Source organism: Crocodylus siamensis, chromosome 3 (genome assembly GCF_052110815.1).
Source record: "Crocodylus siamensis isolate JL-2025a chromosome 3, ASM5211081v1, whole genome shotgun sequence".
NCBI classification, from domain to species: Eukaryota; Metazoa; Chordata; order Crocodylia; family Crocodylidae; genus Crocodylus; species Crocodylus siamensis.
Window position 1 is genome coordinate 220,224,359 of NC_143397.1, and position 15,819 is coordinate 220,240,177.

The window sequence follows — 15,819 nt, forward strand, 5'->3', positions numbered from 1 at the left end:
TATATAAGCAGACAGAAGGTTCTCCATGCTATAGAGGTCTGATTCAATTTACTTTAAAAAAAAAATCCAGCTGTCGGTTAGAGATATCTAAAATACTCAGAACCCACTTGATTTATGGAATATTTGCACTTTTTATGAAATTTTAAAATGGTGAACAATTACTTCTCTACATAAAAATGTAATATATCTGCAGCAATTTTCATTTTTGTACATGGCTTCCATACATCCTGGGGCAGTGATGTTAAAGATAAGGCCCACAAGCCCGTTATGGCCCATGGAGCTATGTAATTTGGCCCCCTTGGTGTTGTCTGTTGGTCTCGATGTGACCCGCAGGAAGTGTGTCAGGTGTACCAGTTGGCCCTGCCTGCAGTGCCTGTTTCCACTTGCATCCCAGAGTGGCTGCCATGTGTAGCACAGCTGCATGAGGCTCTGGGCCATGCATTGGCCAGATGAGTTTGACACCCCTACCCTGCAGCTTGAATGGGAGTCAGGGGCTTAAGGCTTACAAGATCTGGCCTTTAGATGGTCTTTTTATCCTTAATTTCTGAAGACACATGCATCGTTTTGAAGTCTAATATTGGCAAATAAAGAATATATAACTTTCAACTTGTTATCCAATTAATTACATGAATATTTTACTACTGACTTAACCAAATGTAAATTTGGTTCTTTTAAAGAATTGATGTGTATTTTTTAATATAATGCTTTGTTGCATTTAAAATTGTTCCTACAATGGAATAGGGAGTACTGTTTTCTTTCTTCCAGTTTTAAAGAGTCTTGTATAGTCACCAAACAAATGGTCAGTTCACCAACCCATATGCACAATCTTGTTGGTGAACTGACCATTTGTTTGGTGACTGTACAAGACTTTAAAACTGGAAGAAAGAAAATAGTACTCCCTATTCTATTGTAGGAACAACAATTTTAAATAGGCATATGGTCAAAACAGGTTTCTGTCTTGGTTCTTTTTGGTCCAGACTGCACCAAATTTCCCGTGGGGTTGTACAACTTAAAATATATGTAAATATCTCCTGGCTTCACTTCTCATGTCAAATAGACTGACATAATGTTCTGATTTATAGAAGATTGGAAAATATTGGTTCTGGCTACAAGTACATTTTTGCTTTTAAGGGGTTTTTTTTTTCTTTGCTATCAGTCTAATTAAACTGAAACTGTTTAGAATGCAAATTCATGGTATATATTAAAAATATTTTGTAAATAGGATAAAAGACCATTGTATATCTTTGCCAATTCCTAACTGTTCATGTTTTTCTGGTTTGAGTCTTTAAGTTAGTGAAAATTACTGTAGCAGTAAATTCTGTAGTAATATGTTGCATAATAAGAAATGTTCTATTAAGGATTCTAAAAGATGCCGAAGACCTTTGTGTTTAAAGACATTTGGTATGAAATAGTTTTTTTTTTTTTTTTTTATCTCTCTCGTTCCTTTTTTCCCACAAAATCTATCAGTCTGACTTTGCCCTGCCATGAACAGAGCACAATGGAGCACTTACTCCTAACCTGTGGTAGGCAACCCCTGGCCTGGTGTGGCACACAGTTATTTTGCTTAGCACTCAGGACTGAGGCTGCACTGCCACAACAAGGATCAGCCCCTTCGTGGCTCCCCTAGTATGCCAGCATCTTACACAAGTTGAGGTTGCAGGTGTTTTTGGCATTCTGCCCAGAAATATTGCCAACCTCTGATCTAACCAGTTAGCAAAACTACATAGTCAACCCTGATACAGTGGTAGTCACATCCTAACCTGCCAACTTGGTGCTGCTGCAAAGGTTGTTAAAATAACACTTGAGATTCAAGTAAGAGGGCCATGCCCCCTACTACAGAAGAAGACCGCTCCCCCGCCCCCCATACCAAACTGACCATGGTGTAAAATTTCTTCTTGACCCCAGATAGGGTGATTGGTGTGAACCTGAGCTGGGGGGTGGGGAAGCCAGGAACCTCAGCTTTACTCCTAGCAGGAGCATTGGGACACCACAGTCAAAATCCCCAGCCTTGGCTGCAGCCAATATCCAGTGGTTCTGAGGAAGATTTTTTTGTGGGGGGGAAACCCTAACACATACAGAAGCAAGAGAGGAAAAAATTCTTTCCTGGCCCCATGTGGCAACCAGAAAAGCACACCCATGTGGGAAATGCCCATAGTAGAACATAGGCACAGCTACTTCAAGATCTTCCCTGACCAGTGCCTGTCCAACCTTCTTGAACACCTCCAGTGATAGAGATGCCACAACTTCCCTAGGCAGTCTGTTTCACTGTTCTCACAGTAAAGAAGCTTTTCCTGATATCCCAATTAAAACCTACTTTGCAACTTCAAGCCATTGGTCTGCATCCTGCTTTCCACAGTAAGAGGAAAAGGTGTTTTTCCTCATCTTCATAGCAGCCCTACAGATATTGGAAGATGGCTATCGCATCTTAAGTGCCTTTCCAGCCAACTGAATATACCTAGCTCCTCAGTCTCTCCCTTTATGACTCAACTTCCAAGCCCTTTATCAGTTTTGTCACCTGCCTCTAGATCCTTTGTAGCCTCTCCATGTTCTTGTTAAATGTGGAGCCCAAAACTGTGCACAATACTGTAGATGAGGTCTAACCTGCAACAAATGAAGAAGCACTGTCACTTCCCATGCCTTTCACCTGCTGCATCCCAAAACTGTATTTGTCTTTTGTGCCATTGCATCATGCAGCACAAAAGACAAATACAGTATTCAATATGTGATCTACGAAGACACCCAGATCCTTCTCCAGTGTGCTGCTATCCAGCCAGGTATTGCACATTTTTGATTGGTTTTCCTGAGGTGTAGCACCTTGCATTTATCAACATTGAACTTAATCTAACTAGTTCCAGCCCAGCTTTCCAGTGTATTGAGATCCTTCTGAATTGTGCTCTCTCTTCCAACATGTTCACAATCCTTTCCAGTTTTTTTTCATTTTCAAACTTACTCAAGAAGCTTTCTATGCCAGTGTCCAAATCATTAATAAATATGTTGAACAGCACTGGTTCCAGGATGAATTCCTGTGGGTCTGTGCACAAATTATTAAAAGGAAAGTATAGCTAGAGAGTGTAGAGTTCAGGTATGTGCTGGTACTTTTCAGAACCCTGGACTCTCTTTAAGCTTTTGTGTAGATAATTAGGTAGACAGCCATGTTTGTCACCTGGAGAAATCACCCTCTTTTCATACATGGCATGTACCATTAATAGCTTGTATCTACTGAGTAAAATATTGAAAGCCTTGTCAGAGTGATGTTTCTTTGTGGTTTAGGACAGCAAGTAGCTGTCTTGGAATTAAGTGGTTATTTCATATATAAAAACTGCATGTAAACTGAAAGCTGAGACTTCTGCACCTCAGAATGTATTGTTTTTGCAAAATTTTTATATCTTGTGTGTGGGTAGGAGGATAGGTCTGGGGGTTTTTTCACTTTTATCTGTGGAGAGGCCAGTGCATCTGACAGACTTTAGGCTTTTGGTAGGTCTGCCAAGTTCTTGACATTTTGTGCAGCTGGTGGCAGAACCAAGATTGGCAGCCGTATGTGCTGCAGAAGGTGATCACTTAAAATGAATAGAGAGCCCTTTGTGAAAGAGCTGACTTCTGTTTTGTATATTCATCTTGTATGTCCTGGCTGTTTTTCAGTTAGTGATGTCATTATGATAGTAACTATTGCAAACACAGACAGTTTGGCAGGTGGTAAGGAAGACCATTGAATCCTGGTAAAGGGTGATAGTAAAGCAAACTTATAATTTTTGAAGTATTGCTTTTTCATAATCCTTGTTTTTGGCAGCAGATAATCCCTTTTTTCAAGGCTTTATTGAATGATAAATATTAGTGTCCAGGACTTCTTCAATAATGTTAAAAAAACAAAAAAGGATACTGTCTCTATGCAAGTTATATATATATGTGTATATTTAGGCCTTATTTTGCTATTTATATTTGTCATTTGACAGACTTCATTCAGTAATTTGTAGATTACCTTTAGCATATTCCTTCTTTGCTTTTGATAATGTATAGAAACTGAAAGGTTTGGGCATGCAGAAGGATAACAGAGAAGTACAATAGGTTTTGTTCTGAATTGGTTTTGGTTCTTGGCCTTCCTCTCTCCCCTTCTTCCCTCCCCCACTTGTCCATTACATCTCCCAAGTTCTTTTTAGTCATTGCGTTCCCAGATGTTGTCCCCCAGTAAGAGTGGCCTGTGTTTTTCATTGCAAGATGTACACCATGCTGTATTCATTCTTTTCTTTAAGGATTTAGTTTTACCAGTCAGTTCACATAGCTGTGAGGCCTGTCCTTGTAATTAATTTCAAACATAGATTAAACTGTCATTTCCAGTCTATAAATATCTAATTCTTAAACTTTTGCTGACATACATTTTGTAAGTTTCAGGTTAGAATTATTTGATTTCTTTGAAATGAAACTGAGTTCTTGTGTTGTTTTTTTTCCTAGTCCAAGAAGAAAAAGAAATCAAAGGGAGATTCTAAAACAGTTCAGGACCTGTTGCGTGTAGATGGAAAGGAAGTCGATGAAGGTACCAAGAGCAAAAAAATGCAGTTGAACTATATGTTGGTCTGTGTGCTATTTATGACTTACATATTTGGGTAAAAATGTAGCTACTTTCTTACTAAATCTACTGTGTCTCTATGGGTATTTTCTAGCAAATTAAGTATTTAAAGATAAAGCTATTGCATGTTGTATATGAAAATCAAGGATGTCTGAGAGAGAAATTTAAGATGAGAGCTTTACAGCTGTGGTACTGCAGTTTGATCGGGAATGTTTAAATAGGGCATTTTTTGAAAAATATAACTTGATATATTTTAGTAGTTTAGCCTTTATCTTATCCTCCCTGAAGTGTTGTGACTTGTATAGGGTGCAAGATTGTTTAAAAAAAGACAAAAAAAAAAGACATCCTGCTACGGTTATCATGTGCAGAAAAGGACATGTTAAAATCCGAATTGCACCATTTACCTACTACTTGCAAAGTTTAGTTCTATGCTGCTCTTCTCACCTTTTTCTCGCCTATTGGTTTTGAGTCTACCATATCTGTAGCCTATAAGCAAATTCAACTAGAACTCAGATTTAATCTTAATTAGTTTAGGTCCAGATTTATGGGAGGGTGGCATATAAACGATTAATATTTAGCACTTCTTTACTGTATCTTGCTATCTAATGATGTTTTTACTTATGGCACTGTTTATAGGAGCCTGGGAAACTAAAATCAGTAACAGAGAGAAACGGCAGCAGCGTAAACGCGATAAAGTATTGACCGACACTGGTTCAGTAGAATCAAATCTCCCTGGGTTGGATGCAGTTACCATATCCCCTGAACAGCTAATACCTACACCATCTCTTCCAGTTGGTCTCAGAAAAAATAAAGGTATGAGAATGAAAATGGGAAGAGGGAAGAAAAACTGAAAACCAAGCAGTGTTTTAGAAATGCAAAAGTTAAGAACTACTTTTAGAAATAGGTGAAAAACAAGACTTATTGTGGGTGATATCTTTTATCATAATGGCATCAGCATCACTTCAGTTCTCGCAAGTGAAATATGAAGGCATTTGGAATTGATCCTTACCAATGACGGACCTTGGTGAGCAATTGGAGCAAGTGGTGTTACCGTCTCCACCAGGCCATTAAAGTCCACAACAGGAATTGGCTTCAACAGCTTGAAGAGAAAAGTCTGCATGAAGCAAGCAGCTCCCAAACCACCCAATCATGATGCATACACTTGCAACCATTGCCACAGATCATGTAAATCTTGATTTGGACTATTCGGTCACATGAGACACTGCAAGCCATCTACACAATAGGCTGCAATATCCACAGTCTCTTGCAGACAAAAGGATGCCAATCATATTTGGGAGCCAAAATCCTTAGTGTTGTTAAACAATTGTTTCCCAAAAGGTACATGGCCTATTATAAGATCCCTGTTGTTGGGTCAATGTTTTTAGGCAGAGAGCAGATGAGAACGTTTACAGTTCAGTACCTCTGGTACTAACTTGTGTGTGGTACCTAGCCTGAATGTCCTGCCCCCTCTGTTTTCTGACTCCACCTGTGGAAGTTTCTTCACTTCTCTATGTAGTAATTTCACATCTGTATTAAAGTAAAAACAAAACCTTTTTTGCTCCTAGTGCTACATCATTTCTTTTTTAGCTAGCACTGTTAGCTCAAGAAGAGGGGAAAAACTCATTGCCTTATTCACTGCTAGATGAATAACTTCTCTAAGTAGACACTGTGATACCTCAAGATGCCAGCTTGCTTCTAAGCTACTCTGCCTTAGCTGGGAACCAATCATGTGGCTAATTAGGCAGAAGAATTTGTTGAGTGATTTGATAAAGTAGCAGAAAGCTTCAGTTTAGCTTTTCTTAGGTGCTGTGCTGTAGCAAATTCATATTCAGACTTTGACACCTTGGTGCCTTGAATCACTGCTGGCTTCCATCCTGACTGACTATACCATCATTGCCCTTGACTATTGAGTCAGTCATTCTGTTTGTCTCTGTAGGGATGTGGGAAAGAAAGCAACCAAACATTTCAAGAAAAGTCAAGCTGTTAGCTGGGTTATGTACTTAACTGCCATTCATGACCACGTGCCCTATGTTGGTTCAGACCTAGACATCCTATATTGCGCCACACTATTTCAGATGTTGCCCTAATCTAGGTTAATTTCAAAGGCGTACAGGTGTATTGGTATTTAAAATCTATGTAAAATAAAAAGAAATACCTAGTTTTAATTTTGCTTCTACAACTTAAGATATTTATATGCTTTGCATATTGTTAAAAGGATAATCCTTTGAAATATATTGCAGACAAAGATGTTTTTATATCAGCAGTGAATAGTGACACATACAATAGTTTGTAAAGGGTTTCTCTCCTTGAATTAGGTGATACACTTCTGAATGTTCAAGTTAGCAGCTGTAAACCTGCGAGAGGAGATTCAGCAATTCAACAAGGTAAGAGTTAGACTGCTTGGCATCCTAACTTATTAATTAATTCTGTAACAAAACAGAATTCTATGTTGTCAGAATGTAGGATTCTGAGCTGTACCTTTTGTTTTCAGTGCGTGTTAGGGCTTGGCGTCTTCTCAGAAAGAAGATATTCACCCAAGAAAACTAGAAACTTTAGTTTGGCATTGTCAGGCCTAGACAATTACTTCTTAAGCCTTGTGGTATAACTGACCTAAATTTATGAAAAGTAGTAATTTACCTAATGGGTGTATGTTGAGTTATTAGAAGTGTCATGGCCAACAGAAGTCTCAGTCATTGCTTCACGTTGCTTAAAAGCAGTGTTCCTGTGCAACATTGCTTAAGAAAAAGAAAATGCATGAGAAGGATAATGGAATATGATGATAAAAGTAAGATGATCATATTGTGCTTTAGGAGTCTAGCTTTTAGGGATCAAAAAGCATTTTTTCCCCACAGCATATAATTTTGCTGCTTCGGTTTTTTTTGTGCTTTTTTCTGAATCATTATGTTCTCCAGCTGGCTATAAGATACTAAATAGGCATAATAGGGGCCAGTGCTCTAAAGTGATATAGTCCTTATCGGTGCCTGGTTGGTTCAGGCTGATACTGATTCTCAACTCCAAAGCTAATCAGAATTCTTTCATAAGTCATATTGGTGAGGACCTTGGGAGCCAGGGGAATAATGAGAAGAATATTAATCTCCCTCTGTGGCATGGAGCATGAATTGCATCCTGGAATCTTCTGAAGATATCTCACCTATTGGTTCTGTGCCGTGTGTGGAACCTGGCATTGGTACTAGTTGACTAAAACAGCCTTAATTTGATGTCAGATGAAAGTATTTAGTCATTTCCAGTAGGAAGGAAGTGAAGAAAGCATACAGTAAAGATGAAAGTAGATAAGACAGCCCTTACAACCCTGAGGAGAGCTGGTGAAGGAAAAACAAAACTTGTTCTTTATCAATGGTCATAGGAAGGAGAATTTTGGAATTTTTTGTTACCTTCCCAAGAATGTAATAAAGTGAGAGATCTAGACGTGTACATTTTTTTACATAAGTGGTTCTGTAAATCTTACTCAAAACAATTCATTTTTCCACCACTGGCTTAAAAAAACCTTTAAAAAGGGTTATAGGAGGTAATGGAAATTGTCTTGCAATAGATGATTCTTGCATTAACAGCTCATCTAACAGGTGGTGATACCTCTCATTTTCTTGCTACTAACTGAATAACAAACATATGAAAATTGTGTTTAAGCACTTCATCCAGTTACTTTATTTGTGATGTTTTAAGCTTCTTCAGGATTGAGTGAAAGCCCTACTGTAAATGGAGGAAGCTGGAATGAGAAGTCTGTAAAAATCTCCCAGATCAGTGCAGGTGACGAGAAATGGGCATCTGTTTCATCAGCTACAACTGGGAAGAGGAAGACTGAGACATCTGCGTGGGGTCAGGATTCTGGAGATGCTAATGGAAATGGAAAGGATTGGGGTGTGTCCCTAGTGGGCAGGACCTGGAGAGAGCGTCCTTTGTTCCACGGCATTAGTAAGTTGCTCTATGAGAATGTTCTTGGGTCTCTTGAATGTAAAAATGTAACCACGCTTGGCTGTGAGCCTTTTAAGTAGTTTCAGTGCATTTAAACTATTAGAAATTCAAGGCATCTTCTGTTTGATAATAAAGAAAACTATTTTTATTGCCTTAATGAAAAGTTGTGGAAAGAAGTATTTAAGTGTGGCTCGTCTGAGGTGTTTGAGGCTTGAGGTAAGACATTTTCTGTGAAAGAAACTAACTTACGCTTCTTAAAAGCCTTTCCCTGTCAATATTAATCTAGAAAATAGTTTTCTACTGAATTTTTTCTCTTTATTTCAATTTTTTTATACACACACATATTATAATGTGTATGTTAGTATGGTGGTTTTGCTTTAGTTTCTTGTTGGTGTTCAACAGCAGCCAGTCCATTATTCGCAAATCTACAACATTTGAGAGGTGTAAAAGTGGCCCTTGCAAATCTGGCTCAATTCTGCCAACTGTAACTGAGGGGGGTGCAAATTTTAGAGCCTCTCTGCACTGGCTGTCCCTTTGAAACACTCAATGGGTGAAAAAACACTGTAGGTCAGTGGTCACCAACTGGCTGATCCCGATTAACCAGTCGATCAGGGAGCCCCTGACAGTCCATCTCTGACGCAGATAAACTGTGTCAGAGGCTCCGCAACTGGGAGCAGCAGGATGTATGAGTGGCCAGCCAGGGCCCCCCTCACCCCTGCCCTCACTCCCTCCCTCATGGTGGGGGCTTTGATCTGTGTCCCCCCACACACACACACACACACACGCACACTGACTGGCTGGGGGGGGCAGTAGATCCTGGATTGCCCTTTTACTTCAAAAAGTGATCTTTACCTTAAAAAGGTTGGAGACCACTGCTCTAGGTAATGATAGACTGTATATAGTTGGAATTTCTTTACTGATTCTCTTTTTACATCTCTAGGTAACTAGCCAGTGGCCTGCAACATTGCAATATGGAAAAATGAAAGTTTTTATTATACTTTTTCTTCTAGCTGCCTGGAACGTGGATGGAAGGATCAATACCTCTGAACAAAATTCTGCTTCTTTCAGTTCCTTGGGACTAGCTCCTGCAGTTTCTGGTATGTTTAACTTCCCAAATTTAGGGGAAAAAACTTTAAAAAAGGAATTTGAACTAGACATACTTTTGCAATGCAGCAGTGTTCTATATACAAATTGTAGCTATCAAGACTAAGTTGTGGAAAATAATTTCTCAATCATATTGTCAGCTTGCAATTAGTTTTGATATAGTAAACATTCTGGCTATATCCACACAAGCACGGATGTCTGGTTCCCCAGGAACAAGAAGCGGCAGTGCACCTTGCACCACTGCTATTTGTCCTGGGGAAAGCCTGTGCCACACGTGCTTTGGCGTGCAGCAGATTACCCCAGATGAGGTAGGGGAGTGCAGGGCCAGCACTAAGGGCCTCCCAGGGCTGCAGCAGGAGCAATTCTGCCACACAGACCCTGGCCAGCACCCTCTGAGTCCAAGTTACCTTTTCAGATGGATAAAAAAGGTAAATAAGAGGTGGTAAATTTGTCTTTTTCAGTCCTCCTTTTCTTCTTGGTATTCAGGAAGAGTGACCTTCATGGGGAAGAACATTCAGTCATTTCTTTATCTCAGGCTGCACATATGAGGCTTGCTGTCCAGGGAAGGATAGTCACTCTTTAAATTTTTGGCACCTGACCAAGGAACATTAAAATACAATTGCCTAAAAATGCTATATATGAAAAATTCCAAATGCTGTGTCTTTAGTTTTTTGAGTGAGCCTGGGAAAGTATTAAAACCATTGAAACTTTAACCCTAAATAAAATGAGGTTAAAATTGCAGCGATTTAGCTAACTTGTATGTTTGCAGGAACATGCAGATACAAGTTACTGTTACAGCATAACAGCTGATGTGTGTTCCCAGGTGATAAACAGGATTCCTGTACCAATAAACCCCTTGGAAACATGGGTCTTGGTCTTCTTTCTTTTTACCCCACACTTTTATTTGTATTTTTAAATGAGAGAACTCAGCAACACAATACCAAAGTTTAAAAAAAAGTTTCATGTTTTTATGTATAAAAAAAAATGCATGATTTCTTGCCCTTTAGGATCCAGCAGTGAACCAGTTTCTCAGCCTGGTACTTCTGACTTCCAGTGGGATTTAAGCCACAGCCAACCCCCTATTGATGATGAATGGTCCGGGTTAAGTATGTTCCTAATTTTTTTTTGAGAGTGGGGAGGGGTAACTTTTTTTTTATAGTTACTCAGCATAGCTGTGGATTAGCTTGTTTTCTGGTTTTATGTGATCATTTTTGCTTTAGATATCTAATTTTTTTAAGTTCTGGGACATTTGTATACCTAAAGGTGATGTTTGATACTAGGAAATAATACGTCTAGAACTCTTACTTTAAAGAATTATATAATATATTTTTTTAGGATTTTTAAAGATAACTACTGATGGGAATTTACCTAGTTCAGATATGGTATTTAAGGGGGAAAATAATAAAGCCCCTGCCCATCTACAAATGTCCAATTTCATGTGGCTTCTGGTAGAAAGTCTTGCTCACTCCTATAATCTGAATAGTTTTTAATTTACGGAGCATTTATATTCCAGTATATGAAATGTATGACAAGCCTTTCTATTCCAATTGTTTGTATTCATACCACACTGCAAACTTTAAGTATAGGAAGACAATTGTAGTCAGCCTAGTTTGTTAAATGCCTAACATAGTGATTGTGAGACATGTTTAAACGCTAGGAGTGCACCAGTAAAATTTTCTAGGCCCCTGCCAATAAGTGATGATTGACCAGCCAGCTTGCTGCAAGGGCAACATTGGACCCCTGCTAAACCAGATGGGACAACTGACAACAGACGCCCAGGAAAACGCCAAGCTATTAAATGGGTACTTTGTGCCAGTCTTTCATCAGTCCCACGGGACACCCATGCCCATTACAGGGCAGGAAGGCCCAGGTGAGGGAAATTCCCTGCCCTCCATCAATGCTGACCTTGTGAAGGAACACCCTGAGAGGCTGGACACCATCAAGTCAGCTGGCCCTTACAATCTACACCCCAGGGTACTCAAGGAGCTGGCTAGTATCATAGCCCAGCCCCTGGCATGGATCTTCGAGAACTCCTGGCACTCTGGTGAAGTTCCTGAAGATTGGAAGATGGCCAGTGTGGTGCCTATCTTCAAGAAAGGGAGGAAAGTGGATCTGGCAAACTACAGGCCCATCAGCCTGACCTCTGTCCTGGGCAAAGTCTTGGAAAAGATTATCAGAGAGGCCATCCTTAACAGACTAGCTGAAGGCAATATCCTGAGGGATACCCAGCATGGGTTTGTTGTGGGTAGGTCTTCCTTGAGACCAATATCAATTCCTTCTACGATCAGGTAACCTGTCACTTGGACAAGGGAAAGGAGATTGGTGTCATATATCTTGACTTCAAAAAAAGCCTTTGATCTGGTATCCCATGATCACCTCTTGGTGAAACTGGCCAACTGCAGTCTTGGGTCTACCACGATCTGCTGGCTGGGGAATTGGCCCCGTGGTTGGACCTGAAAGGTGGTGGTTGATGGAAGTCAGTCTTCATGGTGCCCTGTGACCAGTGGGGTCCCTCAAGGCTCTGTCGTTGGACCCACATTATTCAACATCTTCATTAATGATGTGGATGTTGGAGTCAGAAGCAGACTGGCCAAGTTTTTCGATGACACCGAACTTTGGGGCAAAGCATCCACACCCGAGGACAGGAGGGCAATCCAGGCTGACCTTGATAGGCTCAGCAAATGCGCAGATGAGAACCTGATGGTGTTTAACACTGAAAAATGCAAGGTTCTCCACCTTGGGAAGAAAAACCTGCAGTATGCTTATAGCCTTGGCAGTGCTACATTGGATAACACTACGAATTAAAAGGACTTGGGGTTGTCATTGACCACAAGATGAACATGAGCCTTCAATGTGATGCTGCAGCTAGTAAAACGAGCAAAACACTGGCTTGCATCCATAGTTGCATCTCAAGTAAATCCCAGGACGTCGTTCTCCCATTGTACTCGGCCTCAGTGGGGCTGCAGCTGGGGTACTGTGTCCAGTTTTGGGCTCCATAATTCAGAAAGGATGTCGAGAAGCTTGAGTCCAGAGGAGAGCCACACGCATGATCAGAGGTCAGGAAAACAGACCTTATAATGACCGACTGAGAGCCATGAGGCTCTTTAGCCTGGAAAGCACAGGCTCAGGGGTGATCTGATGGCCACCTATAAGTTTATCAGGGGCGACCACCAGAGCTCCCCAAGGGATGACAAGGTCAAACAGTTATAAACTCCAGCAAGACCATTTCAGGCGGGACATAAGGAAGAATTTCTTTACTGTCCGAGCTCCCAAGGTCTGGAATAGCCTGCCATTGGAGGTGGTTCAGGCACTCACATTGAACTCCTTCAAGAGAAATTTGGATGCTTATCTTGCTGGGCTCCCATGACCCCAGCTGACTTCCTGCCCCTGGGGCAGGGAGCTAGACTCGATCTTCCGAGGTCCCTTCCAGCCCTAATGTCTGTGAATGCCAATCTGATAACTGATATTTAGTAATAGTGCAAGGCACTTTAAACTACTGGCATAGACCTTTTTTGTTTGCTTTTTTTTTTTTTTTTTTGCATTCTTTTAATACGTGCGCACACCCCTCCTGTCTGCTCCAGCCCATGCACATTGCCACCTCAACTACAGCTCCTACCCACTTCCTGTGCAGCCCATGCTGGTGTCCTGGGAGGGTGGGGACAACCCTCACATCAACTGGATGCATTTGGAGCCCCAGAACACACCTCTGTCTCAAACACTGGTGGGCCCTGCGCAGCTGAACTCCTGCGGCTGCCAGGGAGAAACCACTGTTGCAAAGGCACCTGGTGCCCTGTGGAACAGTGTCCCTCATGCCGCCCTCCCCTGCCAACATGCAGCCCTGGTGCTCTGGCCCCTGGTGTGCATGTGGTGTTGCTGTGGTGGCCACAGGAGCCAGCAGTGGTCCCTGTGTTGCTGAACACAGCACCCTGTGTCAGCTCCCTGGTACCCTTCCCCCTCCCACTGCTCACCAGGACCTGTAGTCTGCCCTGGGCTCCGGCCAGCAAGAGGGCATGGGGACTGGCCTACACCTGCCTGGGTGCTCTGGGCACACAGCTGTAATTATCAACTACAACAAACAAAAAAAAGGCTATAACTGATAATGTAATTTCTCCTTTTATCAGTGCTGATCCGATAGCCAACCGATTATATCAGTGTACCCCTACTAAAGGCAAACAAAGTACAGACCTTGAAATTTACTTTCAAGCTGATTGCCTTTTTCTTTTGAGCTTTTCTTGTAGATTTAAAGCACAGTTAGCACAGATTGGAATTAGTCTATTAATACATACACATTTTTGTTTTAGCCCCCTGCTATTGCACATGTGCTTGTGAAGCAAACTTACCAGGTACTTTAAATTTTTAAAAACATTTAGGAGTGTTCTAAAAGTTTCCTACTAGTTTTTAGTCCTTATGCTGTGTGACCAAGCATCTATCCGTCTACTCTCACTGTTCATATCACCTTTGCCTACTGTGGTATCTCTTTTCTATGTGACCTTTCTTGCCGACTCCAGAAATCCACCCCATTATCCTCACCTCTGTCACTTTCCATGGACAGCCACTGCTCCTCCATTGCACAGCACTCTGATCTGTACAACACTGGCCTCGTTAGTGTTTTGTAGAGTTTTCTCTATTACAGATTCACGTATTTCCAGTTTTTCTTAATAAATGCTTACAATTCTTTTTTTTTACTGCCGTGATCAAATTGAAATAAATACCATATTCATTAGAATATAAAGTGACCCTGGATACTATAAGACAACCTCCCAGTTAATTAGATTCTATATATGGAAACTGTATAGATTTGTTATAATTTTCCAGGTATAAAGTCTAATTAATGGAGGTTTGCTTTGAATTTCTCTCCTTCCCAATGCTGCAGCAGGAAAAATCCAGGGATTCAGGTAATGCCTCTGCCCCCCCGCCATTTCTTTCTCCTGCAGGCTCTCCCTGCCCCCTTACTGTATTTTCTGCTTTCCCTGAGCAAATGGAAGGGAGGGGGCAAATTTGAAAACACTTGAAGTAAACATTTTATTGTAATTTGTGCATAGGCAGTTTACTACAGGTACCCATGGATGTAGTTCATCCCGAATTGATGCATTTGACTTTTTTTAGGTATTCCTTAAACACACTTTTAAGCAGCACTTTTATATCTACTTACGTATAGTACAAACACCACGTATTAATCCAAAGCCAAAGGTTCATGATTTACCATATAGTTCATTGGGCTGGGCCCCACCAGAGTCAATAGAATTTCAAGGCATGGCTTAGAACTGCTCGGTAGGGGTGTGCACTCCAGATACCACCCCCCTATATCCATGAAGGAACCATGTATTAATTGGTCCCCCCCACTCAGGACTGGAACTGGGAGTTCTTGTTTGTGAGTCCAAAAATGTATGTTTAGATGAGGTGCAGGGCAGTGTGTTCCAGCTCTACCTCATAGAGTCACGCTAATTGTATGCAACATACTGAAAGAGGGGGTAACAGAGAAGGATTCTGAGCGAACTGTTTGGGGCCCCTGTTTGTCAGACTTTTTTAAGGCTAGTAAAGAAACGGATCATTGGAAATAGGAAAGAGGTGCAACTCAGCTGTGGGAATGAAGAGGAAGTCAAAATGTAGTTGATGCAGTAGCTGGCAATAACTTGAAAAAGCATTGGTGCTGTGGGGAGCTAAGAGCAGTACTATGTATATTATGTGGGCTGCAGTAACCTATTCTTGTGGTGGGTTCCCATCAGTATTTTTGCCCAATATGGGCCACATGTTGTATAGTTATGCTTACCGTTTAATCAGCTTTATAGCTGGTTTCCGTTACTGAGCACATGCTGCTTTGGCAGCAGTTTAGTGATCAATAGTGTATTTAATGAAGTTTACCTTTTATGAATATAAGAGAAATATGGTAGCTCTCACTATCAACATAGTGCATGTTATTAGCTCATTCGCCTAAAAAGTGATTACATTGTGCTGCTGCCCAGAAAATGTTATCCTGTTAACTGTGTTGCTATAAGCTTAACAAGGTCATATTGTCTCAAATGTCAAGCAACAAAAGCACAGTGGTGATAGAAGCAAGAGTTCAGTCTGTGGGTTGTAGACACTTATATTCTCTAATTCAGGTTAGATGAAAATAGGGGAGTTTGTTGCATACCCAAAAATGAGCTTTAATAATAGAAAAGAATGTATAGGTTTTTTCTGGGGACCTGCAAGTGAAAAGCCAGTATTTTTGGTAAAGATTTTTT

The 15,819-nt window shown here is 40.8% G+C and overlaps 1 protein-coding gene across 2 annotated transcripts in view; it reads left to right on the top strand.

Moving 5' to 3' along the window:
- MTDH (metadherin) overlaps positions 1-15,819 on the top strand; it is a 34,357-nt gene that overhangs the window by 11,183 nt on the left and 7,355 nt on the right. The window contains exons 3-8 of one of the 2 annotated variants that reach the window (XM_090040399.1): positions 4,447-4,528; positions 5,198-5,374; positions 6,877-6,945; positions 8,252-8,491; positions 9,502-9,588; positions 10,603-10,701. In XM_090040399.1, the coding sequence (XP_089896525.1) occupies positions 4,447-4,528; positions 5,198-5,374; positions 6,877-6,945; positions 8,252-8,491; positions 9,502-9,588; positions 10,603-10,701 (754 nt within the window). Of the gene's footprint in view, positions 1-4,446; positions 4,529-5,197; positions 5,375-6,876; positions 6,946-8,242; positions 8,492-9,501; positions 9,589-10,602; positions 10,702-15,819 lie in introns of both variants that reach the window. The other variant, XM_090040398.1, reaches the window with a different exon arrangement.